A 26,644-nucleotide genomic window follows, 5' to 3' on the forward strand; every position below is an offset into this window, starting at 1 on the left:
GGATACACAGATGAGTAAGACATGGTCCTGCCCTCTGAGAGTTTATAATCTGGAGGAGAGACTGGCTGGTAAATAAGAGCTGCTGAATGCTGTTAGAAAGACATGTACAAGACTCTGATTTTACTACATTCATATTAGTTGGTTGGAAGTTGTCTGCACATAGGAGGTGTTAAAGCTGTGGAAATGTGTTGGTTTACCTATAAAGGACTAAAGAAGAAAGACGAGAGTACTGGGGTAGTAGGATTCTTGCAGAAAGAGCAAGAACTGCATCAGTTAGGGTCTAGTCAGGAAACAAACCACACCAGTTATTTGAACAGAAAAAAACACACGCCACTTTAATATAGATAATTATTATCTAGGTAACTGAAGGCAAAAAGAGAACACCAAGTTTTCACGAGGTAGCAATTTTAGAAAGCAGCTCCCACTCCTAGGGCTGGGAAAACAAGGGAGAGGTTGGAATTATTAAACTACAAGTTTGGAGGAAGGACCCCATATAGGAAACTCAGACCTCTGGGGAGAGGATGCTGCTTGGCTGCTGCTGGGCCCTTGAGCATCCAGCCACATACTTAGCATCCGTAACTACTAGCAGCTGTAACAGATCATAAGTCAATATGATATGTATGTACTTCTGACCATCTCTCAATCTAGACAGTGTGGGCAAACAGTGTATCATTTGAAGTTCTGACCACTGGAAGGGGTGGGAAGATTTCTCTTCACCGTTTTCCTTAAGGCCATCTTGAGTGGGGCTATAATTCTAAAGCCATTCGCTTCTGGTTTGTGCCAGCATAGCTTGCAGAACCCTCATCAGACCCCAATAACTTCACTGAGGTGGTGGACACTAGATGGAGACAGCAAAACTACCGGGCAAAGAAGGACTTGCTCCTTTCTCAGTTTCCTGTTTGCTCCCTGCATTCTTCCTGTTTCTGTGTTATCCTAGAATGCTTATTTATCCTGGAAGTGGCAGAGCCTGCCCACAGCAGCAGCTGAATCTAGTTTGCAGCTTTTCTCACTTGCAGAGCCAGCCTCTTGCCTACCCCTCCTCAGAGACACTGGCACAAGCATCACAAATGATTGTGTAGAAGGGCAGCCTGGGGTTGTGAGATATTATTGGCAAAGGCACTAATAACTCTATTTTCTAGCATATGAAGGAGCAAATTCTGAGGAAGGAAAAAAAGTATAGATAAAATAGTAGTTTTCAACCTTGGCCTCACAATAGACTTACCTGAGGAAAATAAAAAAATATCCAGATACTTAGGCTCTTTCTCTAGAGATTCTGATATAATTGGTCTAGGGTGGGACTTGGGCGTTAGTATTTTTTTTAAAGCTTCCTAGGTGATTCTAATGTGCAGCCTAGTTGTGAACCACTAATACAAAACAATGAGGAAGCCAGAAATCCTTCGGTCTGGATGTGCACAGATGGTTTGGGGCGGGGGGTGCAGATAGAAAAGGCGACTAACACAAATTAACGCAAACAAATGACTTTGAGTAGAAGGGCTATGAAAGGTGAACTCTGGGCCAGGATTGTCTTCTGATTAGTAATGTTATTGTGTTGCTCAGTCCTTATCCAGCTTACAACTCAGCTGAAATTAGAGCAGACCATTCATTGCCTGCTGGATGAGTGCCACAAAGAGGTCAGTAACTAGCTGTGGGTTCCTGAGGACCCCTCAGGATCCTCAGGTGTCAGAGCTGGGCCAACCCTTGTTCGGCTAGACGAGGAGATTGAAATCTAGAGGAGAAGGGACTTGCCTGAGGTCACTGAGGCAGTGGCAGATCCAGGGCTGGGGCCTGGGTCTTCTGATCCTGCTCCAGTACTATTTGCCACTTCCTTCCTTCCCCTTTCAATCTCCCAAAAGCTATATCCATGTGGTGAAGTTCCATCTTTCTGGCATAATCATTCCATGGCCATTCTCTGTATCCTCCTACAAAATATAATGCAGATTTCCTTGACGAACTTGTCAAGGAAATATGTTCACTGTGTCTTGGCTTAGTAGTTTTATTTGGTTTGAATTGTATACAGTATTTTTGTACTGAAGGCATTTGCTTTTTTCAGCATCTAAGGTAAGCACTGAGTGGGTATATTTAACCTGCTCCAATATAGTCAAAGATATCAATGAAACTAGCAGCTTTTCCATTGTGTTTAAGATTTAGGAATGATCAGAATCACTTAATTTTTTTTGCAAAAGGAAAACAAATGTTCATCTTAACACCATCAAGAGCAACATTTAATTATAAATTAAATTATCATATTATAATTACTCTGCATGTGATTAATATATCAGATTGGCTTTATAAATTATATATATGTACATATATATGTATATGTATATATATGCATATATATCTCAATACTTATCATTATGATAATGCCACTTAGCACTTTGAGAACTTTCTATATGCTCGGCACTGTTTTAGATGCTTTACATGTCATATCGCATTCAGTCCTCCCAACAACCCTATGAAGTTGGTAGTATTATAATTTCTCACAACAGGAATTAAGAGTCTTACTTAAGGTGCTACAGCTAGTCAGTGGAAAAGGTGAAGTATATACTATTGACTCTCCCTGTAAAGTGTGCTTGGCTAATAGAGTGTTCCAAAATAGTCGCTATAGTAATGATGATAATAATAATTTTTTTTGCACTGAACCGGAATTCTGTCTTAATGATGTTCCCAACTTTCACTCCCCAGTTTCTGGCTCTATAGGAGACAAAATATGCTAATTTTAATTCAGTTTGACAAACACGTACTGAGAACTCCGAGAGGAATCTGACTCAGTCCCTTTCCCCCGGGGCTTCCCAGTCCGGTAGGGAAGACAGACACTTAGCTAAAGTGGCTGATTACTGATTTTGATGAGAGACGTACAATGCAGGTTTGGTGTGGACAGGGCAAGATAAATTTTAGTGGGAGATCTGTCCTGATTTTAATTTATAGAGCGGAGTGTGTTCACTTTTTGTAGCTGTGTAACATGCCCTCCATGCGAGGCAGCCTGGCCACCCTGACCCTTCTCGGCAAGTTGGTGGATGCCATCCCTGCTCTGGCAGACAAGCTTGTAATGGAGCATGGTGAGTGACCTCTGGGGAAGAGCTGCCATCTCCCTTTCACCTGCTTTGATCACACTTCCATCTGGGCAGTCCATTCACTGTATATACCTGGGGAGTCATTACTTTCCTTCTCTAGGCTTTAATTTCCCCATCTGTAAAATGTGCTCTATGTTGGCCATTTTGAAAAAAAGTGCTTCTTGAGTTTGGTCTTGGGCTATTTCTACTGACTATTTTAACACAAATGAATTAAGTACCTACTATGAATCTTCCTTTTGGGTAGAAGGAGGAATTAATTCTGAAATAAGAAGTACTCTTTTTCTATCAGTAAAATACAAATAAGTATCTCACAGAAGAGTCACCTAAGGGTAAATTGCTTCTCTAAACCTTAGTTTTCCCTTTTGATTAAGTGTCCAGAAGTCATTTATTGTGGGGGGTTATTGGGGATTACCATTATGACCCCATTGGGGGCAATAGTTTTGAGTTTCATATAGCAATTGACATTGTGTGGTTCTCGTGGCCTCCCGATTGTTTTCTGGACAGGTGACCTAATGGAGCATCTGTTGAGAGGGTTAGTGTACCCCAGTGAGGGGGTGCAAGCTTCCGTCTGCTACCTCTATGGGAAGCTGTACTCCTCACCAATGGCAGCTGAGACACTTTCAGGCCATTTCCGGGAGAAGCTGTGTTCTCTCTTCCTTTCCACGTTGGATGGTGCCCAGACAAAGGAGCTACAGATCAACTGCTTGGGTAAGACATGAGACTAGAGAGAAAACAGGCAGAAAGCATTTGAGGTTTTGCTTGAGGGCTTGTGATATTGGCTCTCTAGTGGTGGGGAGATTTGTTGCTTTGCAAAGGATAGAAGTCATGAGTTGGGGATGCACAGACTGGGAAAGATGCCTAGAGTCGATGTGGCAGCTTTAGAATGTTGCCTTTGGAAAGAGAAGAGGAAAGAAAGTGGGACAGCAATTTTTCTGCCTCCCATCTTTACTACCTGCCCTGGTACATCTTGTACTTGCTGCCAAGTTAATCTTCACATTGCACAGTTCATGTCCTGTCAGTTTCCTATTTGGAAAATCGTCTATGGCTCCCTCGGGCCTCAGGGTGATGTCCAGATTTCTTTGCTTGTTATTTGAGGCCCCTGAGAGCAGGAGTTACAGGGCAAAGCGTGGTCTGTGGGTGACAGCAGTTTCTTTATCACAGTTTGGGCCAAGGGCTCCGTTATGAACAGTCCAGCCACACATTCGTTCATTCTGGGCCAGGCCCTGTGCTGGGCTCTGACTCATAAAGATGATCAAATCCAAGCTCTGTTAGGAGGGAGCTCATAGTCCAGATGTGAACAATTGAAGTTCAGTGTCTTAAGTGCCATCATGGAGGTTGCACAGAAAAGGGTGGGATTCTATTTAACATAGTACTAGAATTCTTATATACAGAAAACCCTAAAAACTCCACCAATAAAACCCTGTTAAAACAAATAAATGAATTCAGTAAAGTGGCAGGATACAGAATCAGTTGTGTTTCCATACACTAACAACAAACTATCTGAAAAAGAAATTAAGAAATTGTAATTCCCTTTACAATAGCAATACTTAGGAATCTCTACGGAGACATGAAGAAGTCTCGAGGGAGTGTCTGAGGGCCTACGTTGGGGACACTCTGGTGCATGTGCTCCTCTTGCCTGACTTCCCCACCCCTTTGTCTTCCAGGTTTGCTGAGGCAGCTGCTGAAGTATGACCTTTTCGTGTCCATGATCATGAACAAGTCTGCACTGGCGGAAAGCACTGAGAGTGTTGAGGGGCACCCAGGAGAGACCTCACTGCCTTTGGTGCTCAAAAAGGTCGTTGTCTTGCGATTCCCTGTCTCTAGATTCAATAACAAGGAACCCGAACGCCTCCTGGGCCTTGTCTCATTCACCACCCCTTCTATCTGGGACTGTCAAAGTGTTTTCTTACTGGCTAGAACAATATGCTGTTAGAAGACTCAAAATAGGTTTCGTTTCAGGCATGAATCCTTCTATCCCCCTCTTCTCTTTCACAGCTAGGCTGCCCGAGAATGGGGGATATAGGCAGCAACAGAAACAAAGCTACCTCCATCGTTTCAGGGATAAAACTGAAGATTCTCAGCTTGGCACCAGCCACAGGCACCTTCTCGCTGGTCCTGCGTATGCTAGGCTGTCCTGTCTCTGTGCCTGTGTGGGTGCTCTGCTCCTTTTGCCTTTATAGCCTTTCTCCTCTCCTTTGTCTATTGATCCCTGATCCAGCCTTCCAGGTCTGTAGAGCTCCCCTGTTACGCTGGCTCCTTTAGGCACAATATGCCACTCTGTCACAGTGCTTCCCTGTATTGTGGTTGATCCACTGGGAGCTTCTTTAGGGCAGGACCTGAGTTTAGCTGCCTCTCTCTGCAGTGCTCAGCCCAGGGCTTGGCAGAGCCACTGTCATCATCTGATAGCAGGACTAGCACTGATGGACCATATTGAGGGACTCCTTCTGCAGGAAGGAGGAGGAGCCCTGGTCAGACGTGGAAAAGGGACAGTTGGGGATAAGTTAGTTAGATATTAAAAATCCAGAGCAAACTGCTCCTCCTTATTTCCCTGGGATGCCTCCAGAGTGGTCCACACAGGGCCTGTGAGCCCTGAAAAGCAAGTCGCGTGTCTCTGAACCAAAAAAAAAATTCATGTTGGGTTCTTTCCTGTGTTCATTTCACTGTTGCCATCCTGGTGTCCATGGTAACATCTGGTTAGAACATTGGATCCTGGGCTCAGCAGGGGACAAGGTCTTCTGTCCTCTCAGTGCACCAAGGCAGCACGATGGTGGCAGGGACTGAGACTGGAGAGCGCTTTCCTAACGGGAGAGAACTTTGTAGAGACAGGATTCTTGGTTTAGAGGTCCCCGCCTCCATCCGTATGTGGAGGATGTTCTTCCGTTGGCAATTTGGGAGGATCAGCATTTTATTTTACTACAGTAACCAGCAAGGTTGGGACCAGAGTGGGGCACTTGCCTGAGGGGCAAAATTTAAGGGGATGCTACAAAACTCAGCAAGCAAATAATATTTTAATGCGAAATCCTGGTAGCCGTGGTGTCCAGTAGGAGTTTGGATTTTATACGATGGCAATTCATTGAAATGTTTTGAGTGGAGAAGTAACCTGATCTAAAATTTTGATGGGGGAGGCATCTCAGTTGCTGAAAGACGCCTAGATTTGGACATGGCTGACTTACGTTTTTGCCTTACTTTTGCAACTTATTAGCTGTGTGGCCTGGAGTAAGTAACTTAACCTGGATGAACTTGAATTCCTTCCTCTGAGAGTTGAGGGTCCCCAACACCACCTTCAGGTTCAGTGATTCGCTAGGAGGACTCACGGGATTCAGTGTATAGTCATGCAGCTATGATTTCTTAAGTGAAAGAATACAAAGCAAAATAAACAAAAGGAAAATGTGTATGGGGTGAAGTCTGGGGGAAAACCAGGCACAAGCTTCCAAGAATCTTCTCTTAGTGGTCATACAGGATGCACTTCATTCCTCCAGCAATAAATTGTGACAACACTGTGAAATGTTGCCTAGCAGGGAAGCTCATTAGGGTTTCAGTGCGCAAGGTTTTTAGTGGGGGCTGGCTGGTCATGTAGGCACCCTCTGTCTAGTACATACCAAAATTCCAGACTCCCAGAAAGACAGCGGGTGTTCAGCATAAACTACCGAGGGTGTCCAAAAAATGTATACACGTGACTTGTATTCATCTTTTGTTATCGGTATATATTGAGTATTACAATTTTAATACAGTTTTTTCCTGTCTTTAAATGTGTATACATTTTTTTGGCACCCTCTGTATATTGTTTGTACAAATAGTTTAGTCACTGTGAAACACTCTTATCAGTTCTGGGAGTGATGGGAACCCTCCCGAAATCCAACTTCCCAAAGCCTGTCAACGGCCAGCCTTGCAGGCAGGACCTCTAAGGATAAGAGTCTCAGACCTGCTGTGTTAACTCTTTTCTGCACACTATGGAGTGAGTCTCCTAGTAGAATCTTCCCATGTTATCTCCCAGTCTTGTTGCAAACATCAAAACCAGATGTGGGCTGTGAAAGTGGTTTTGTAAATGATGGCCCTTCTCAGAGACGGTTTTCATGTTCTTTGAGTGCCATATTTTCTTTCGTTCTGTTTCTCGCTTGCTGCTGTTCACTCCTTTCCGTAAGCCTCCCTGAGCATCCTCATGCCTGGCAACTGGTAGTGCAGGAAGGATTCAGGGACAATTAGGGCTCTGGTCCTGGCCCTGTCAGTGCAGTCTGTGACTGTGGCACCTTTTGCTGCCTGTTCCTCCAGCTTCTCCTCTCCAGAGATGAGACTCTGCAGGTGGCCAGCGCCCACTGTATAACCGCGGTGCTGGTCCGCTCCCCAGAGAAATATGCCCCGGCCTTCATCCATGCTGACATCCCAGGTAGGGGGCCCCTTCTAACCATCTCCTCCAAGGCCCTCAGTTCTGACTGGAGACCCTTGAGTCACAGCAGCAGCAGCAGTCCTTTTGGGGTTCTTTGATAATGCATACTGGAGGGGTGGGTTGGTGGCAGGTTCAGTTGTACATGACAGACTCTAGGAATTAGGCCTCATGACATCTAAATTCTCTTGCTACAAATTTCTTGTATGACCTTGAACACTTTGTTACTGATCTTTGTCATTTGTTTGACCATTTGGGAATAAATGCTTAGTATGGGGTGGTGGAAAGACCCGTGAACCAAGAAGGCTAAGGCAACTAATATTTCTTGAGGGCTTGTTATGAGCCAGGAAATATGCCCTAAGGTGTGTTGTTAATGTTGCCACATTTAGGTCCTCATCTTTGCTAGTTTATGGATTAGGAAATTGAGGGTTAGAGAAGGGAAATAATTGCTTTAATTGACAAGTCTAGTCATTAGCGGAGAAGGGATATAAGAGCAAGCCTCTCTGGCTCTAAAAACTCTTCTCTGCATCATGCGGCTGCCCATCCTGAAGATTAGGAGCCTTGGCTTTAGTCCCACCTGCAGGACTAACAATACCTCTCTCTGGGTCTCAGTTTCCCCATTTGTTAAAAAGATGAGGTTAGACCATAATCCTGAGGGCATTTTCCAGGTTTACCTGTGAATTAATGATCGTGTCTCCTAGAGAGGGCATGTGAGAGAGCTGAATCACTCCAGGGCCCGAGCGTTAGTTAAGGAATCAGACCATACAGGTGTCATTTATTGTTTCCTTCTCTCACCGGCCAGAGTTCCTCTTTGAGCATCTTTCCTCTTCCAGTGAAGTGCTCGTCTGGTCCAGCTACAACTGCTTGATACTTCTGGCAGAGGAGCCACTCTTCTTTTCCAAGTGCCACACGGTGTACGGTTGGTCACGGGGGTCCTATACTAGCTCTGGGTTGGGTGGGCAGCACTTTAAAGGTGGGTAGCAGCGATGGGGGCCCAGCCTGCACCTTGGAGGGGCGCACTGGGTTTGGTCATTTCCGTCAGCCCAAACTCATTACCAGATTCATATGCAAGCAGTGATATCCAAACAGTTCAGCTCTTGACTGGTTAGCAGAAGTATATATGTTTAGCAAGGAAGGGCACTCCTGTTGGCTGCTAAGTGATTTCCTGTTGTGCCTTAAAAACTTGACTCAGCCGTGGATTCAGTCTTCTCCTATGCTCCAGATGGCTACCCACCTAGTTAGTCCCTACGTTTTGCTGATTCATCCTTTCAAAGTTTCTTAAAACTGTCTCTTTTCTTCCTTCCTGGTGAAGGAAGGAAACATTTGTCTGGGACTTTTTATATCACGTATGGATTTTTAGATTGGACACATTTGGTCATTTATTTTGTATTCTGTGTTCCTATTCTATACCAGGTACCAGGCTGGGACCTGGAGATTTAGAGATTTAGAGATAATGTGGTCCCTGTCCTCTGGAAAGGGAGAGAAATATAAACTAGCTGATTAGGGCCTTGCTAGAGGGAAGTGCAGGCGATATGTAAGCTCAGGGAAAGCCCACAACTCTGCCTGAGTGGATCAGGGAAGGCTTCCTGGAGGAGGGGCGGTCTGACCTGGTTCTTTGAGGAGGAATAGGAGAAGGTGCAGCTCAGTCAGTAGGTATTCATTAAATACTTCGAGTGCCACGGTCTGTGCTTTGGCTTGTGCTGGGCTTTGGGGAGACAAAGATGAATCCAATAAGGGCCTGCGCTCAGGATCTTCCAGTCCCATCAGCTCAGCCTTGTCAGGCCCTCCGTGAGGGACTGCCAGCAAACGTGCTGTGCAGAGCGTCTCACGTCCCTGGGCAGGCAGGGAAGGAACCTCCAAGCACTGACCCCCGCCTCTGCCATGTCATTTTGAGGTAGGCATCGAGTCCGTAGTGAGGAGCCTGCAGGAAAGCCTGAGGATGAACAACACAGAGCTGCACAAGCAGGGCGTGCTGCTCTTTGCTGAGATCCTGACGCGGTGAGCAAAGCGGTGGAGCGATGGGCTGGGAGGGGCCAGACTGGAGAAGGAAAGAAGCAAAGGAGTTTTCCCTGCTGGGGTCAGTGATAGACATTCTCTCACTCACTCATTTACCGTTTCTAGGCAGCCGGAGGAGATCAAGCTATTCACAAGCTCAGCCATGTGCAGAGATGCTGGCCGTGCCCTCCAAGAGGCAGTGAGCAGCCCCGTGCTGGAGGTGGCCGCTGAGGCAGTGAAGGCCACTTCTGCCTTTCTGAGGTGAGAGACCCAGGCAGGCTGAACTTCCCACCTCTGGATGGACCTGAGGGCCAGGTCAAGGCTGGGGAAGCTTCTAGGGACTACTTATCGGAAATTTTCTTGACTTTTTCCTTTGATATTCTATTTAGTTCCTCTATCTACTCTGGTTTCTCGTTCTGGAATTGCCATTTAGATGTTGGACATCCTGGATTGGTCATCAAAGTTTCTTTGTTTTATGACAGTTTTTCATCTTTTTGTCATTATACACTAGTTTCTGGGAGAGTTTCTTGACTTCCAACCATTGAGTTTTATTTCTGCTTTCACATTTTCAATATGGAAGAATTCTTTTTAATTCACTACTTTTTTTTTTAAGTTTATTGGGATGACAGTTGTTAGTAAAGTTACATACGTTTCAGGTGTACAGTTCTGTATTACATCATCTATATATCACATTGTGTGTTCACCACCAGAGTCAGTTCTCCTTCCATCACCGTATATTTGATCCCTTTTACCCTCATCTACCACCCCCCTCCTGCTACATTTTTAATAGCATTTTATTCTGTATTTATTTCATGGATGTAATTTTTTTCTCAGTCTTTTGTTTTAGTCTAGACTTTCCTTCACCTTCCTTTCTACTAATTGTTCTTTCTGCCTAAAATACTCTTCCCTTAAATCTTTGCATGACTGGCTTCTTCCCATCATTTAGGTCTCATTCAGAGCGTCCTTCCCTAACGGACCCATTAGGCTGTGATAGCACCTGCTAACCACTTGATAGTTCTTATTTATTTATTTGTTTTTTTGTCCCCCCCCACAACTGTAATATAATATCCAAGAGATCAGGGACCATATTAGTTTTTTCAGTGCTATGTGCCTTGCGTCTCATAGATAGTATATGAATGATGTTAAACTAAGATCCTAGGGTCAAGATAGGAAATTAGTCCTTAGCAAGATGCTGGATATCTTGAAAAAAAAAAATGGAGGAAACCCGGATTTATTTATATAGTAACCTTTGTTTTGTTTCCATGTTTTCACTTTAAAAAACTAACAAAGTAGTATATTCAAAAAAATAAAAAATAAAATATGCAGGAGGTTTATAATGAAATAGTCCCCTGTCCCTACTTCCTACAGGAAACTAATTTTAACTCATTTTGGTTTTAGTTCTGGGGATTGTTTCCTTAAATCTAAATAATATTCTTATAATGTTGTTTCTTTATTTGTCGATTTAGGACATTATTTATTGATTTGCCAGTAAGAAAGACCAAGATTTATTCACATTTTTGTCTTCTCTACATTTCCTTGACATTTTTGCTAGCTAATATTTTATGTCTTCAAACCTTTAAATAATATACTTAGAACTTGTATTTCTTGTTCCCTCAACTTGAAGCAATATTGCTTGACTCCCCACTTGGTTAGCTGAGCATATTAACACCCCAACTCTTCATTTCCTCTCTCCTCCCTATCTTCTACTTCTCAGTGTCAGTCAGCTTTAACTTTACATTGTAAATGTTGTTAATATTTATAGTCTCTTTTTAAACCATAGTTAAATCTTTGTGGTTTGACTCTAGGTTGGTTCTAAAAATTGAAACAAAAAATAATATTTACATTGCAATAACTTCCATCTGTTTCTTTTCTCCCTTTGTCTTTTCTTGGATTTGAATCTAAATCTGGAACATGAATCCTAGTGAGGGTGAGATGAGTAAACCAACAGGGTAACTAAGGTATAGAGCAGGAGTGGTGTCAATCAGAGGTGCCCATGCAGAGCTGGAAGTCTGCCAGGAGGTCGGTGTCATGGGAGCTGGTAGCACCTTTCAGGCGGGAGGTGGTATTTGAGCTGTGCTGTGAGGGATGAGAGAGACTTAGATTTGTGGAAGGACCAGGATTAGCCAAAACATGTTGATGGGAAAGTTTAGGGATTTCTGAGGGTAGAGTTGTGTGAAGGGGAATAGTACATGATGAAGCCGGAAAGCTGGTTGGGTCAGAATTGTGGAGAGTGTTGGGTAGGGGGCTGGTTATTAATCCTTAGACTATTTTACTTTTGCCTTTAATTTCCCAGAATGTTTACTGAGGTGGTCCCTCTGAGGTGGAGTGATTCCAGAAAGCAGAACTGGAACAAGGAATGAGCAACAAGAATTATTGAAAAGAATTTAAAAGTGGTGGAACCAGGGCTTGACTGATTAATCAGTATAGAAAAGAAACTTAGAGCTTCCAGAAATGAAGAAGGAAAGGGGAAATCGAGTCTTAACTGTATACTGAGTGCCTGTTAGAAGGCCCAACAGATTATTCTCAATGTTCAAAAGAGGCCCAGTGATGAGCGTTAACATAGGTTTCTCCTTACTTACCGCACTGGGTTAACAGCATCCCTCTAAAGTGAGTTAAGATGAGGTCATACAGTGTGGGCTCCTAACTCCAATGACTGCTGTCCTTATAAGGGGAGGAGGATTTGGACACAGAGCGACACAGATACACACAGAGGGAAGATGGCCATGTGAAGACAGAAGCAGAAATTGGAAGGCTGCAACTACAAACCAAACAATGACAAGGATTTCTGGCAACCACCAGAAGCTGAGGCAGGACAGGATTCTTCCCTTGCGCCTTTACAGGGAGCCAACGCCTTGATTTCAGACTTCTCGCCCCCAGGCTGCAGGAGAATACATTTCTAGCTTTTTAAAGCCATGTAGTTTGTGATAATTTATTACAGCATCCCTAGGAAACCAGTACAGCTACCTAATACCCTGTCAAGTAGTCATTCATTTATTTAACATCTTTTTTATTTAGCCTCAATTTACAATTCATCTAGCTATGTTTAGGTAAAGTGAAAATATGGAACTAGTCCCTGGCTTCTTAGAACTCACAAACTAGTCAGTGACTCGCCTCCTCTGAGTCCATAGAATATGAGGGTTCCAATGGACCCTCAGTGTTATTTTCCACATTTATCCCACACTTAAATGATTGAACCTCCAAAAAGTAGTTTCCAGTCTGCTTATAATCTCCAAGAATAGGGAGCTTACTCCTTCCTAGGTAGTCCCCTCTACCTCTAGTGTTTTGACTCTTAGAAAGTTCTTTCCTATAGAAATAAAATCTGGGTCCTGATAACATTTACCTATTGATCCAGTTATTCCTCCTCAAGGTAACAGAGCAAATTTCATCTCTCTTCCCCAAGAAGACTGCTCATCACTTATTTGAACACAGTGGCCATATACATCTCTTGATGCACCTTCAGCTCTAGCTAGTACTCCTTTCACCAGGAGGCCCTTCTCAGTGAGAAAACCCTGTATGCTTAATAACAATAGTAAGAGTCATAACTGTCATTTATAAGGACTTACTATCTAGTAAGCATTGTGCTAGGTGCTTGGCATATATCACCTAATTTGGTCTTAGAAAATTCTATGAAGAGAGGACTACTAACTCCAGTTTAATAGATGAGGAAACAGGGTTAGAGAGGATGAGGATATTCACAAACATTCGTGCAGCCTGGGAGGTGTTGGAGCAAGGATTTTTATTAGAGCAGATGCTGGACCTGACCAGGCTCTGATCAACCACATCCCCCCATTGCCCGAGAACCTGAGGGTGTCTTGGAGTACCCTGTCTCGCCCTAAGCCTGCCTTTGTTTCTCTGGATGCAGGAAGGACCACCAGAGTGCTCCACCTGTGCAGTACAGGGAACTGCGGGCCTTACTCGAAGCCATGCTGGACCGGTGTGCCGATTTTTCCCAGACCCCACTGAGCAGGAGGTCCCTGGTTAGTGCACTGCAGTCTGGAGATTCCGCTCTAATGGGTTTTTAGAAGATAATTGCCTTACCTTTGTACGCCGCTTTATAGCTTTTTCTCGTGCCTACCGCATACCTACAAGGAGATGTTGTTTTTTCCCCATAACTGTGGAGCTGTGATGCTCAATAATTTCTGTCTTCATTTTTACAAATTGGGAAACTGAAGCCACAACGGTGAAATAATTTTTCTCTAAGGTGTAAAACTAGCAAGTACCTGATTTTGGAGAGTAGATCCCAGGGTGTTTGTACCCGAGCCTACTATATACTTTGTCTTTTATGTTATCCAAGCAGGTGTGGTAAATATGCTCACAAAATTATTTAAGGCTAGAATCACTAATAAGAATCTTAGAAAGAATATGACCAGTGTGCAGTGTGTTGTAATTGTTGACTTGTAATGGTCCATGGACTTAAAATATCAGGAAAGATACTGTTAATGTCAATGCTGATTATGTCTTTCAAGGTTACTTTTGGAAACTAAGTTCTTCACACATCATGGGGTGGGGATTTTTGTGTGTTTTGAAGCAACTCATATGGGCATTATAGCCAGTTAGGCTAATGTCCACCAGCCTGTGACAGCTTTCTGCACATAATAGAATAAGAGCCAGTCCTGTGGTTCACAGGGAGACAGACGGTTAATGTTCCCCCTTCCACCTTTTTTAAAGGTGCTATTATATGGCTAGATTTGTGAGGCTATAACCAAGATCCCCTGGAAAGTACTAGGTATATGGGAATGCCAGGCTCCAGTGTGAGAGGAAGTGGTCTGTGGTCCTCCATGCGCAGACTGGACACAGTAGGTACTTAACCAATACGTTCCCCTCTCTCCTTCTCACCTCAGGGCCATGCTTCCAGAGATGTGGAGAGGGACATCCTTCGAAGGGGAAAGTTTCTCCTGAACACTCTGGAGGGATTTAGAAACGCCTGCAGGTGAAGGGCCCTCTGTGGTCTGAAATAGAAGTATGGTGGGTGGGGGTGGAAAGGAATCAGACAAAGGATGAAGTTCTAGAAGCAACACTTGATTTCTGATGCTTCGCTGCATAGTGAGAGGACTTTGGGGGGCAGGAGGGGCTTTGAGGACGGGTAGCTAGAGTGGGAGTTCTCTAAAGGTCCTCTTCTGGTGAAGTTTGTGTGACTGCAACAAGGTTGTGTCTCACTCAGCTTTGCTCCTCTTCCCAAATGACCTAGCCCTGGAGGGGCTACTGAATGCTTGTTGGGTTAATTCAGTTCACATTAACCCTATTTCCTGTGTCTACGGTGTGTCAGGTCTGGTGCTGCCTAGTAGTGGAAGTAGAAAGATAAGTCCGATTAGCTCTTGCCCACAGGAAGCTCACAGTCTCTTGGAGAAGAGACTGTTTCGTGTATATATGTGGAATTCATTAGGTTGTCACAAATCCTCTGAAGGCACTCCAGGTAGAGAGAACAGCATATGTAAAGACAAGGAGATGAGAAACAGCAAATGGGATGGTATGTACTTCAGGGAAGTACCTGTAGTAGAATGGAAAGGTCATGTGTTATGGGAGAGGGCGTGGGGAGCACCACGCCAGAGAGGTACCCAGGGACCAGGCCAGGCTCTCCCTCATTGAGGCCTCTTGAATTTTCTCCCGATCTGCTGAGAGGGACACTTTCCCTGGACCCTGAGCTCAGGCATCCCTCTAGGACAGGGGTGTCCAAACTTTTTTCAACGGTTTTCACCAAGGACCACATGCGGTAAAATACACAAACAGCCGGGCCACTCACTCGAGGTGAAGTACATATTGCCTCACCTGGTTTATTTAAGTAAACTAAATATATTTTTGGAATTTGCTGAGGGCAATTAACAATGGGAAGCGGGCCACAGTTGGCCCGCGGGCCGCAGTTTGGGCACCCCTGCTCTAGGAGGATGCTTCTAACCTTTATGTTACATAGGTAGTAGTGGATATACTCTCACACTTTGATTTCTCAGGTTGGCTGTGGAATTCCAGAACGAGCCTTCAGCCCAGGAGAATCCCTTCACAGCTCCCAGTGCCGAGAAGGAAGACACCTTGGAGGCCTTCTCAGAATTTCTTCTCAGTGCCTGTGACTCCATTTGTATCCCCATGGTGATGGTGGGTTCCCCTGAGCCATGGACAGAATGAAGGTTGGGAAGGAGAAGAATGTAACAGTGAGCCAGGCCTAGAGATGCAAGGAATGATCCCTCAACTGGACCTTCTGAGGGTTTCAACAGGGTTGTTCTTGCAGCCACTTTTCCTTTGGTTTTAAAAATAAAGTGTAGTGTTTCACTATAAAACTAATAGATGCCTCTTAAGAAAAAGTAGAAAGCAGTAATAATAAAGTAATAAATAGGTAGTGTTTATGGAGTGATAAGTACCTTACATGCATTACCCAATTTGGTCATCCCAATGATCCCGTGAGATGGGTGCTGCAATTTCCCCAATTTAAAGATGAGGTTGTCGTATCCTATGTTATAAAGCAAGTGCATGACGGTGCTGAGATTTGAACCCATTGTCCTTCTGTATAGTCAAGAGCAGTGGTGAATGTCTGTGATCCAGGCTTCACTAAGGAACACGTATATGTGTCCTGTAAAATGAGAATGGCCACTCTGCAGAGAGACCTGGTCCGGAAGGGCTTCCTTTTGAGCTGACTTGAGATGGAGATGGTAGGAAGGTCTGGGTCCAGAGCTGTTGACTGTTCAGCTGACCTTGAGGGAGTCCTGTCGTGTTTGAGGTTTGAACATCCTGTGAGCCTGTGAAGAGTCCCTGTTGGTTGGGACAGGCACCTGGGAACAGTAGGTGGCAGCAGGGAGGCAGGCTCTGGTTCTGACAGGAGAGACCCCTTTTCCTTGAGGAAGTCTGTCAGCCAGCATTCCAGGGACTTCGGGTGTGGAACTGTCAGGAGCCATGTTTGCAGCCCTGACGGGCACACACGGACAGTAACACTGGAGCAATTCACATTGGAGTCCTCATCTGCTCTGCCTTCCTTCTGGACTTGTAAAGCTTTAGAGCTAGATCTAGAATTAGATCATGGAATTATTATTCTTGCTTTCTGCTTTTCCGTATTTTACATATTTTCTTTAATGAGCAGGTATTTTCTATTTTTAGAAAAATGGTTTAAAAATGAAAGGAAAGATATCTTTAAGAACCATGTCTCTGAGACGCCAGCTATTTACAGATAGGGAACTGAGACACTGAGAGGGGACGGGGGACTGACCCAGGGGCACATAGCTCTTTGTGCAGTGCTTGACTAGAGCCCAAGTTTCTCTCAATTCAGAGCTCTGTCTGCTGCATCAGGCTGCGTCATGACTCTGTTCAAAGATCACATGAAAAATAAATGTGAAGGCGGTTTGTAAACTGTATTATTACTACGGCTGTAGTAATAGACACGAGTGTCACCCTGCATCATCGTTCAGGAAGTACTTCTTACACAGCAGATCTCATTTGTGTCTGGGAGCTAGGACTTGTTATCCCCATTTTACTCTCTGATGCAGAGGCCCAGGAAGGTAAAGTATCTTACACACTTTATTAAGTGGCGGATGTAAGCCTTGGAGGTAGGCTTGTGACTTCAGGTTCCCTAGCTTTTCTTGTGCCCTTCAAATGAAAGGGTTTAGTCTACTGTTCCAGATTTGAAGCCAGTTTTGCTGATGATTTTTCTTCAGAGGCTCAGTCCTGGCGGACTGTGTTCTCCCTCCTGGTTCTTTGCAGAGGCACTTGGAGCAGGCCACTCACCCAGCCTTGATGGAAGTGTTCTTCTCAATTCTACACAGCCTTTTGGTCATCGTTCCCCACATGAAGGAGAAGTTCTCCAAGAAGCTCGGTAGGTAGCCAGCAAGTGTGGAAGTTGGAGGAGAGGCAGGCGTCTCAGGCAGCTGCTCAGGTACTCAAAGAGCATAACCTGCGGATGGGAAGCTTACGTATTTGTTCAGAATCAACGTCCATGCTCGGCCCAGGGCTGAGTGGGAGGGAATATCATCCAGAAAGCAAAGTCCTGAAGGGCAGTTCTCAAGTTTGTTGGTGCTTCTCTGAGTGTCAGGGAGGTGCTAGTTCAGAGCCCCCAACACACACCTCTTCCCGCATTGCTGTCATGCTCCATATTCCCTCAGACCTCTGACTCCTGAGCACTGAATGCTGGAGGTACCTCCAGTCATTGTGACAACTGAAAAGTGTCCCCACATACTTTCGCATGCCTTTAGGGGAGTGGTAGCCCTCTGTGTGAAAGCTGCTATCTAACTATACAGGGAAATGCCTTCTTAAAATTGAACCCAAGTGGCTATTGACTCCGTTAGCCTTCTCTGGGCCTTCTTGCATCTGTGTATTCTCTTCCCTCATTACTCCTTTTTTCTCTCTCAGATGTAAACCCTCCTTTTCCACTTCTCCAGTTTTCACCCAATAAATAGCCTGATCTGCATAATAAGCCCAGGAACCAGAGCCAGCCTCCTTTTTCTTCCTTAGAAAGTGGTTGTAATGGTGAGAATGGGCAGTGGGACTAGCCAAGTGCAGAAAGGGGTAGAGAAAGGTGGTAATCATTGCTAACTAATACTGACTGACATTTATTGTTCTTAATGTGTGTAAGGTACTGTTTTAACTGTTTTACATGTATTAATTCATTTAGTTCTCAGAAAAAGCCCAGAAAGTATGTATTGTGGTTCTTCTCATTGTACTGATGAGCACACTGGAGCTCAGGAGAGGTTGAATGACTTGTCCAAGGTTACACTGGAAGTGATATGCCCGGGATGCAAACTCCGGCGATCTGCCTCTAGAGGCTGCCTTCTTAACCTCTGTGCTATGCTTGCCTCTTATCATTATTACTTAATGTCTTTTCTTTTATTCCTGTCACTTAGCAGGCAGTGAAAGGTCTGCCTTGAAAAGGTGGTCAGGGCTCAGTCATGTAGGACCCTGTTGGTCATGTGAGAAATTTGGACTTTATCCTAGGAGTTCTGAGTTCTAAAAAAGGGGAGTGACATGCTCAGATTTCTGTTTTAGAAAGTTCCTTCTTGGAGCAGGGTGGGCCATGAGTTAAAGGGAGGCAACATTGCATTAATTCAGGGGGGTGGTAGGTACTAAGGTAGTGTTGGGGGCATGGGACAGTGGATGTAGGGTATGAGGGAGAGGGAGCAGTTGGGGGTAATGCTTTGGCTTCTGGCTGCCATCCAGGTGGGTGGTGGTGTTTTTTATTGAGAGGAGACTCGCTGGAGGAAAATCAGACTTGGGAAGGCAGGAGAGGGTGTGATCAGTTTGGGTCAGGGTGAGTGTGAGATGCCTCTGAGATGTCCCGGTAGAGACGTTAGGTAGGTAACTGACTATGTGTCTGTCTGATGTCAGGGGAGAGATCTGGTCTTCAGATATAAAGTCGTGAGCTGGTCTTTAGATATAAATTTGTGAGCATCCAGCCTTTCATTCATTCAACAAATACTTGTTGGGCACCTACGACATGAAAGGCACTGTCCTAGGGCTGAGGTTGTAGCAGTGGACAGAACAGACCCCTGTCCTCGTGGGGCTGACTGTCTAGTAGGGAGCAGGTGAGATTCCTCAAGGGTGAGTGTGTAAAATGAGGTGATCAAAGGGACCAAGACAAAATAAGAGCAACATTTAATGGTCAGAAGGAGCGTGGTAAGGAACAGCTGGAGAAGTAGGAAGGAAAACGGAAGAGTATGACATTAGGGAAGCTGAGGAAAGAGAGCTTTGTAGATTAGGGAGTGGTAGGGTGTCAGGTGCATCCCAGAAGTCAAGATGAGGACTGGAAAAACACCCATTTACTTGGCATCACGGAGGCTGTTGGTGACCTGGGCAGAGCAGTTTCTGCAGAGCGGTTGGGGTGGAATTCAGGCTGCAGGGAGCTGAAGAGTGAGCGTGAGGTGAGGCAGCAGGGACGAGACAGACAACGCTTGACAAGTTTGTGTGAGCGGAGGGGAGAGATAAGGGTGTAATGGGGGGACGTGGAGTTAGGAAAGGCTTTCCTACCTCCTAAGACTGGAAACGCTTGATCTGATTAGCAGCTGATAGGATGCAGCAGTAGGGAGACTCTTGGGTAATCAGCAGAGCAAGGTTTCTGGGAAGGAGAGGGCCCAGGATCCAGAACTGGGGAGACAAGGGCATGCTTTCTGTAGTTGTAATTTTGATTTGGGATTTTGAGGGAGTTTCTGATTGATGATCTGGGTCATCCCAGGGAGGTCCCTTGTCACAGTTTGGAGGGATCTTTGTTCTCTCCGGGAAAACAACAGAGCCCAGGAAACCCTTAGGAAGCAATTCCAGGTATCCAGTGAGTGGGAGCTTGCAGGAGGGGGTGGGAGGCTGTGTTGAAGAGGGAAAAAAGCAGGACCTTTGTTGTTAGCACAGTGGGTTGGCATTCTTCCTTGTCTCTTACTTGTTTATTGACATTGGGCAAATTAATTTTGTTATCTCCAATGTCCTCAGAACATACTGATAATAATGAGAATAACAAGGAGATAACAAGGTGATAATAAATGAGATAACAAGTAGGTTTCCTGAATGACTCACCCGTTTAGTCATTGTGACAGCTGACACACTTCTTTTCTTCCTTTCATCCACTATTCCTGCCTGCCGTACTTCAAGAGCCAAGGCTATCTTGTCTTGGTGAGCTGGATGGGTGCAACTTCAGAAGTGTAGATCTCTGGGGGACAGTGGTGGAGAAAGGCTGTGTATGGGGAGATCTCTGCAGCATGGAGCCAGATAGAGCAGGCTCAGGGGTCCAACCTGCAAGAGAGAAGAGGGAAGCAGGCCCTGTGAGCCAAGAGTGGGGCAGAGGGCTGGATTCGGGGTGGAGAAACTCTGGGTTCCTGAGAGACTGGACCCCGAGGAGCCCTTCTAGTGGGCGAGCTCGGCGCCCCCTCCCTCGGGGAGTCATATGTTAAACTGCTGTACCAGAAAATGGCTGTGAAACTCTAAGGGATGAATTCCTTGCCATATACTTCAGCCCCAGGATAAAATAGATTCTCCCCGACACTGGAACTGGTGCGGTGGGATCTCTTACTGTTGTCCTTGTTTGAAATCCTGCCTTTATCTCAGCTTCACAACAACCTGTGAGGGATAAGTATTGAAACTGATTTTCAGAGAGGTTAAATTAGTGTTCCAGAGTCACACTACTAGATAGTGATGGAGCAAAATTTGAACCCAGGTCTGCATGACTCCAAAACTAGTACTCTTTGGTACCACCCAGAATCTCTGGTATCACTTGGGAATCTCTGTAACAAGTCTGGTTTCAACCGCTCTCTGCTTTCTTCCCACTTTTCCCAAGCTGCCTCATCCTTCATACGACTAACTCTGGAGTTGAAGGCCAGGTTCTGCAGTGGCCCAAGGTATGTATGGTCCCAGGCAAAATTAGTGACCAAGGAGCCAGCGTCCTTCTTGACTAGACAAGTGGATATTCTGATGGTGACCGGGGTGTGTGTGGGGGATTGACACAGTGTCGGAATTACTCAGCCACTGGTAGTATGAGCTGGACTTGCTTCTATATAACTTTGGTTTAATCTGATTCTGGTAAGGCTCTCATTCCATGTGATAATGGGATGGGTACCTATCACATCAAAACTGGGAGGTTCATAGAGGTAATTTGTCTAACCTCTCATTTTACAAATAGAGAAACTAAGGTCCTCAGAGGATAAGAAATGCAGTGTTTATCAAGACAGTCAAGCTCTAGTTGCCACCAACCCAGCAATTCCAGAGGAGACACTCTCTTGTTCAAAGTAGAGAGGTTGCTGCCTCAGTCTGTCTTGTTTGTTTCTAGAGCAGCCTTCTCTCTACCTTCCCATTTATGATTTGCCACCTGTCTCTGCATTTACTTGGCAGGTTCCATTTATTACTACCTATAGCCAGCAAAGTGACTGCAGTGCAGTATCTAAATCTCCTTCCATATTTCTGAATAGAATACCCAATGTTCAAGAGAAAATTTAGGGGCTGGCCCGGTGGCTCAGGCGGTTAGAGCTCCATGCTCCTAACTCCGAAGGCTGCCAGTTCGATTCCCACATGGGCCAGTGGGCTCTCAACCACAGGTTGCCGGTTCAATCCCTCGAGTTCCGCAAGGGATGGTGGGCTGTGCCCCCTACAACTAGAAAACGGCAACTAGAAAACGGCAACTGGACCTGGAGCTGAGCTGCGCCCTCCACAACTAAGACTGAAAGGACAACTTGAAGCTGAACTAAGATTGAAAGGACAACTTGACTTGGAAAAAAAAAAAAGGCCTGGAAGTACACACTGTTCCCCGATAAAGTCCTGTTCTCCTTCCCCAATAAAATCTTTAAAAAACAAAAAACAAAAAAAACAGAGAGAAAATATAGGGATCCGTCTGGATTCAAAGTCACAATTTTGGATGTTTGTAGTTCTCCTTGAGTACCCATCTTGGGTTCAAAGCTTCCTCTCTTTCTAGTACTCCCCAGCCCTTTCCTGGCCAATGCCTACTTTTTTGTTTGTGTGTGTTGTTAAATTGGTACTTAGTAGCCCTCCTTGATATATTTTTTCAGCAAATTTTTAGTGAATACCTATATGGGCTGAGTGTCTAAGGTACAGCTGTGGGCAGCAGGTTCCATGTTTACTTTTCACAGCTACCTCTGGACCTCCTCTACCAGGGCCACGGTTAGAATTTCACTGGGCTCTGGCACAAAGCAGTGGAGCCCCAGTACGTGGTGGGGATAATGTCCTGGTCAAAGTAGCAATGTCCTCTCTTGTTCTCTCTTTCTTTTCTCCCTCAAAGTCACTCAGGCCTAAACCAGGCATGTTCCAGTTTCCTCTACTCCTTGTGCACCAGCCTCCTCTCAGCTCCAGAGAAGACAGAACCACCTTCCCAAGAAGGTAAGATGCTGCCATGTGACCACTCATGAAATCCGTGCTGGTCTTGTAGAGTCTGGATGCCTTGTTGACTGGCTGGGTAGTGAGTCAGTCCAGTAATAAGATCCCTTTGCGTAAAGCTGCCCAGAAGAGCCATGGAATCATGGAATGATGGACCAATAGGCTGATTTTTAGGGAGGTGAGGTAATAATCAGAAAATGATGGAATCCAAGGCTCCTGGACCCCTAGACTCTAAGGGTTGAGAAAAGGACCCTAAAGCGCATCAAGCCCAATTCCTTTATTCAAATTTTCAGCTCTGAGGTCCTTTTCTTTCATACACTTTAGTGTTAAAATACCTTTTCTTTCATCTTGCTCTCAGGATAAAATCCAAATTATTTACTCAGCATTCAAGGTGTTGCGTAGTCTAGCTACACATTACATCGCACAGTTCCACACCTCCTGACACTCCACGTCTATTCACTGGAGCTCCAGTCACACTGAAGTCCTTGCCGCCCCATAAACACGACGTCCTCTTACGCCTCTGGGCCTCTGAACACCTTGCTTCCTTTTCCCAGGATTCTCTTCCCTTCCTTCTCTGCTTGTTTTCTGCTCAGCCTCCACAGTTCCCTGTCTTTGAGGTTCCTCTCCCCACTCCAGGAGGCATGAGGCACTCCCTCTTCCGCATTTGAACATGGCATTGATCACATGTCCTGCAATTATCTTGTCTTTATCTGTTTTTTCCCCACCAGCTGCCAGCTCCTGGAGGTAGGACCAGTGTCTCACAGCCTGGCCCAGAGTAGCCACTCAGTGAACATTGGCTAAATGAATGAATGAATCCGTGTCCTTCCTCGTGTTACCCTTAGTCTCTCCTGATAGGCTAAACGCTGCATCAAGGAAGAGGGGATTCTGAGTTCCTTTGACCCTGCATGTACCCCTGCTACCCTGTGCGGCATTCTTCATGAAGTAGATACTCATGTGCTCATTACCTGCTCTCCTGTGTTCTCTGTGTGGCTTCCTCCCACTTGTGTCCTCCCCAGAACTCTCTGCAGTGTCTGAACTCCTGCAGCACGGGCTGCCCCACGTAAGCAGCAGAAGCCCTGAAAGCCTTGCCTTCCTGTCGGATTGCCAGTATGTGGAGGGAGCTGCTCGCCAGAGGCAGTACTGCGTCCTGCTCCTCTTCTACCTGGCCTACGTGCACGAGGACAGGTCTGTGCTCAGAGCTGGTGGCTGGCACTGGGTTCTGGGACCCACGTCTGTAGCCCATTTCAGCTCTGTAAATATTTACAGAGGCATCCTCTCCAAGCCTGGTGAGGGGCACTGGGGACTCAGAGAGAAGTGAGAAATGGGTCGTATTACCGAGGGGCTCACATCCTGGAGGGGGGCAGTGCTGAGACAGAGGTCTAGAATGCTAAGGAGGGTTCCTTTGTATCCTTGAGCGTGTTGTTTGTGCACAGAAAACAATAATTTCGGTCATTTACTTTGGTTTTAAGAATTACTTTACAATTTAATAAAATTTCTAAGTCAAAGGACTGTTCTTCCTTAAGCTTTAAAAAATGATTTATTGAGGTAAAATTCACATAACATAAAATTAAGCACTTTGAAGTGAACAATTCAGTGCATTTAGTATATTCAAATGTTGTGCGACCACCACCCCTGTCTGGTTCCAAACATTTCCATCCTTCCAAAGTAAAGCCTCCTACCCATTAAGCAACCACTTCCCGTTCATTCTTCTGCTCAGCTCCTGGCAACCAGCATTCTGTATTCTGTCTCTGTGGATTTATTTATTCTGAATATTTCCTATAGATGGAATCATATGATATGTGACCTTTTCTGACCTCCTTCTTTTTGAGATTCATCCAGCTAGCATAATGTTTGTAGCATATATCACTACTTCATTCTGTTTTATGGCTGAATAATATGCCATTGTATGTATGTATATTCTACCATTTGTTTGTTCATTTACCCATTGATGGGTATTTGGGCTGTTTCTACCTTTGGCTATTGTGAATAGTGACGCTGTGAAGATGTGTGCGCATGTATTTGTTTACTTATTTTCTAATTCTTTTCTGTATGTACCAGGAGTAGAACTGAGGAGTCATATGGTAGCACTGTGTTTAACTTTTTGAGGAACTTCCAAATGATTTTCATAGGATTGCACCATTGTACAATCCCACCAGCAATATTTGAGGGTTCCATGTCCTTGGCAACATTTGTTATTTTCTAGCATTTTGATTATAGCCATCCTAGTGAGTGTGAAGTGGTTTTTGCATTGTGGTTCATGTTGACCATCGTTATTGATCATTTGTATATCTTCTTGGAGAAATTCAGATCTTTCACCCATTTTTTTTTAACTCAGTTGTCTTTTATTGTTGAGTTGTGAGAGTTCTTTATATGTTATAGGTACAAGTCCCTTATCAGTTGTATAATTCACAATTTCGTTCTCTCTTTCTGTTGGTTGTCCTTTCACTTTCAAGATGGTGTCCTTTGAAGCACAAAAGTTTTGTTTTTGTTTGCACAAAAGTTTTTTATTTTGATGAAATCAAAATTTAATTTTGATTAAAGTTGTCTATTTTTTCTTTTGTCATTTTTGCTTTTGGTGTTGATTCTAAGAAACCATTTCTAAATCAAGATCATGAAGATTTACTCCAGTATTTTCTTCTACAGTTCTTTTCTTTTATAATTTTAGCTCTTACCTATAGATTATGATTCATTTTGAGTTAATTTTTATGTATGGTATGAAGCAGGGGTCCAACTTCATTTTTTTTGCTTGTGGCTTATACAGATGTTCCAGCACCACTTGTTGAAAAGACTATTCTTCCCCCATTGAATTGTCTTGACACCCTCATTGAAAATCACTTGACTCATGTGATTCTTTAAAAGTTTTTTCTTATTTTTAAAATCATGAATATTGTAAAAATTCAAGTAAAATGGTTGGGTACAAAGTTAAAATACTTCTCTATACACCTGCCAGAGTTAGCTACTGTTAGGTACCTTCTGTGAACTCGTCTGTGCATTAACAAACACATAAATGCTCCTTTTAAAAAATATACAGAATGGGGTATTATGTAAGATTTTTAACTTGCTGGTTAACTTATACCTTGGACAGCTTTCCATGTTAGTACATGTATTAATAAGTCTATCTTATTCTTTTGATAGCTGAATTATTTTGGTAACATAATATTTATATTATGGCTATTGAATTTTACTTTCTAAATAGACAGTTTATTTTGGAGTAATTTCAGATTTACAGAAAAGTAGCAAAGAATACAGAGATTCCCTTATACTCTTTACCCATTTTCTCCTAATACTAACTATGGTACATTTATCAAACTAAGACACAAACATTGGTACGTTATTATTTCTTCTAATTGTATTAATGCAGTAAAATACACGAACGTAATATTTACCACATTAGCCATTTTTAATGTACAGTTCAGTAGTATTAAATACAGTCATAATATTGTGCTACTATCACCACCATCTACCTCCAGAACTCTTTCATTGTGCAAAACTGAAATTCTATACCTGTTAAACATAACTCTCCATTCCCCCCTGTCTCCAGGCCCTGGCAACCACTTTTCTACTTTCTATCCCTGATTTTGACTACATTAAGAACTTCATATAGGTGGGATCATACAGTATTTGTCTTTTATGACTGGCATATTTCACTTAGCACAATGTTCCCAAGGTTCATCCATGCTGTAACATATATCAGAATTTCTTTCCTTTTTTAAGGCTGCATAATAAATATTCCATTGCATGCATATACCGCATTTTGCTTATAACTTCTACTGTCGATGGGCACTTGGGTCGCTTCCACCTTTTAGGTATTGTAAATAATGCTGCTATGGACATGAGTGTACAGATGCCTCTTTGAGACCCTGCTTCAAGTTCATTAGGATCTATAACCAGAAATGGAATTGCTAGATCATCTAGTAGTTTTATTTTTAAGTTTTTGAGGAAATACCATGCTGTTTTCCACAGCAGCTGTACCATTTTGCATCCTCACCAACAGTGCACAAGGGTTCCAATTTTGCCACATCGTCGCCAACACTTGTTATTTTCTGTTTTTCTGATCGGAGCCATCCGAATGGACGTGAAGGTGTCCATCTCACAGTTTCAGTTTGCATTTCTCTAATGACTGGTGATGCTGAGCATCTTTTCACGTGTTCATTGGCCATTTGTGTGTCCTTTTTGGAGAAATGTCTGTTCAAGTTCTTTGCCCGTTTTTTAATCAGATTGACATTTTTTATTATTGAGGTTTAGGAGTTTTCTATATATTCTGGATATTAATTCCTTTTTAGATATATGCTTTGCAAATAATTTCTCCCATTCTGTGTATTGCCTTTTTACACTGTTGATAGTGTCTTTTGATGCACAAAATTTTAAAACTTTCACAAAGTCCAATTTGTATATTTTTTCTTTTGTTGCCTGTGTG

At 44.0% G+C, this 26,644-nt stretch overlaps 1 protein-coding gene across 1 annotated transcript in view; it reads left to right on the forward strand.

Moving 5' to 3' along the window:
• MEI1 (meiotic double-stranded break formation protein 1) overlaps nt 1-26,644 on the forward strand; it is a 61,950-nt gene that overhangs the window by 3,897 nt on the left and 31,409 nt on the right. The window contains exons 4-18 of the mRNA XM_019734445.2: nt 1,558-1,631; nt 2,954-3,059; nt 3,579-3,782; nt 4,739-4,869; nt 7,344-7,458; nt 8,258-8,374; nt 9,354-9,453; nt 9,577-9,711; nt 13,313-13,427; nt 14,292-14,380; nt 15,396-15,537; nt 17,131-17,242; nt 20,681-20,741; nt 22,133-22,230; nt 23,244-23,412. Of these exons, the coding sequence (XP_019590004.2) occupies nt 1,558-1,631; nt 2,954-3,059; nt 3,579-3,782; nt 4,739-4,869; nt 7,344-7,458; nt 8,258-8,374; nt 9,354-9,453; nt 9,577-9,711; nt 13,313-13,427; nt 14,292-14,380; nt 15,396-15,537; nt 17,131-17,242; nt 20,681-20,741; nt 22,133-22,230; nt 23,244-23,412 (1,768 nt within the window). The remainder of the gene's footprint in view (nt 1-1,557; nt 1,632-2,953; nt 3,060-3,578; nt 3,783-4,738; nt 4,870-7,343; nt 7,459-8,257; nt 8,375-9,353; nt 9,454-9,576; nt 9,712-13,312; nt 13,428-14,291; nt 14,381-15,395; nt 15,538-17,130; nt 17,243-20,680; nt 20,742-22,132; nt 22,231-23,243; nt 23,413-26,644) is intronic.

Source organism: Rhinolophus sinicus, linkage group LG02 (genome assembly GCF_036562045.2).
Source record: "Rhinolophus sinicus isolate RSC01 linkage group LG02, ASM3656204v1, whole genome shotgun sequence".
Lineage (NCBI taxonomy): Eukaryota > Metazoa > Chordata > Mammalia > Chiroptera > Rhinolophidae > Rhinolophus > Rhinolophus sinicus.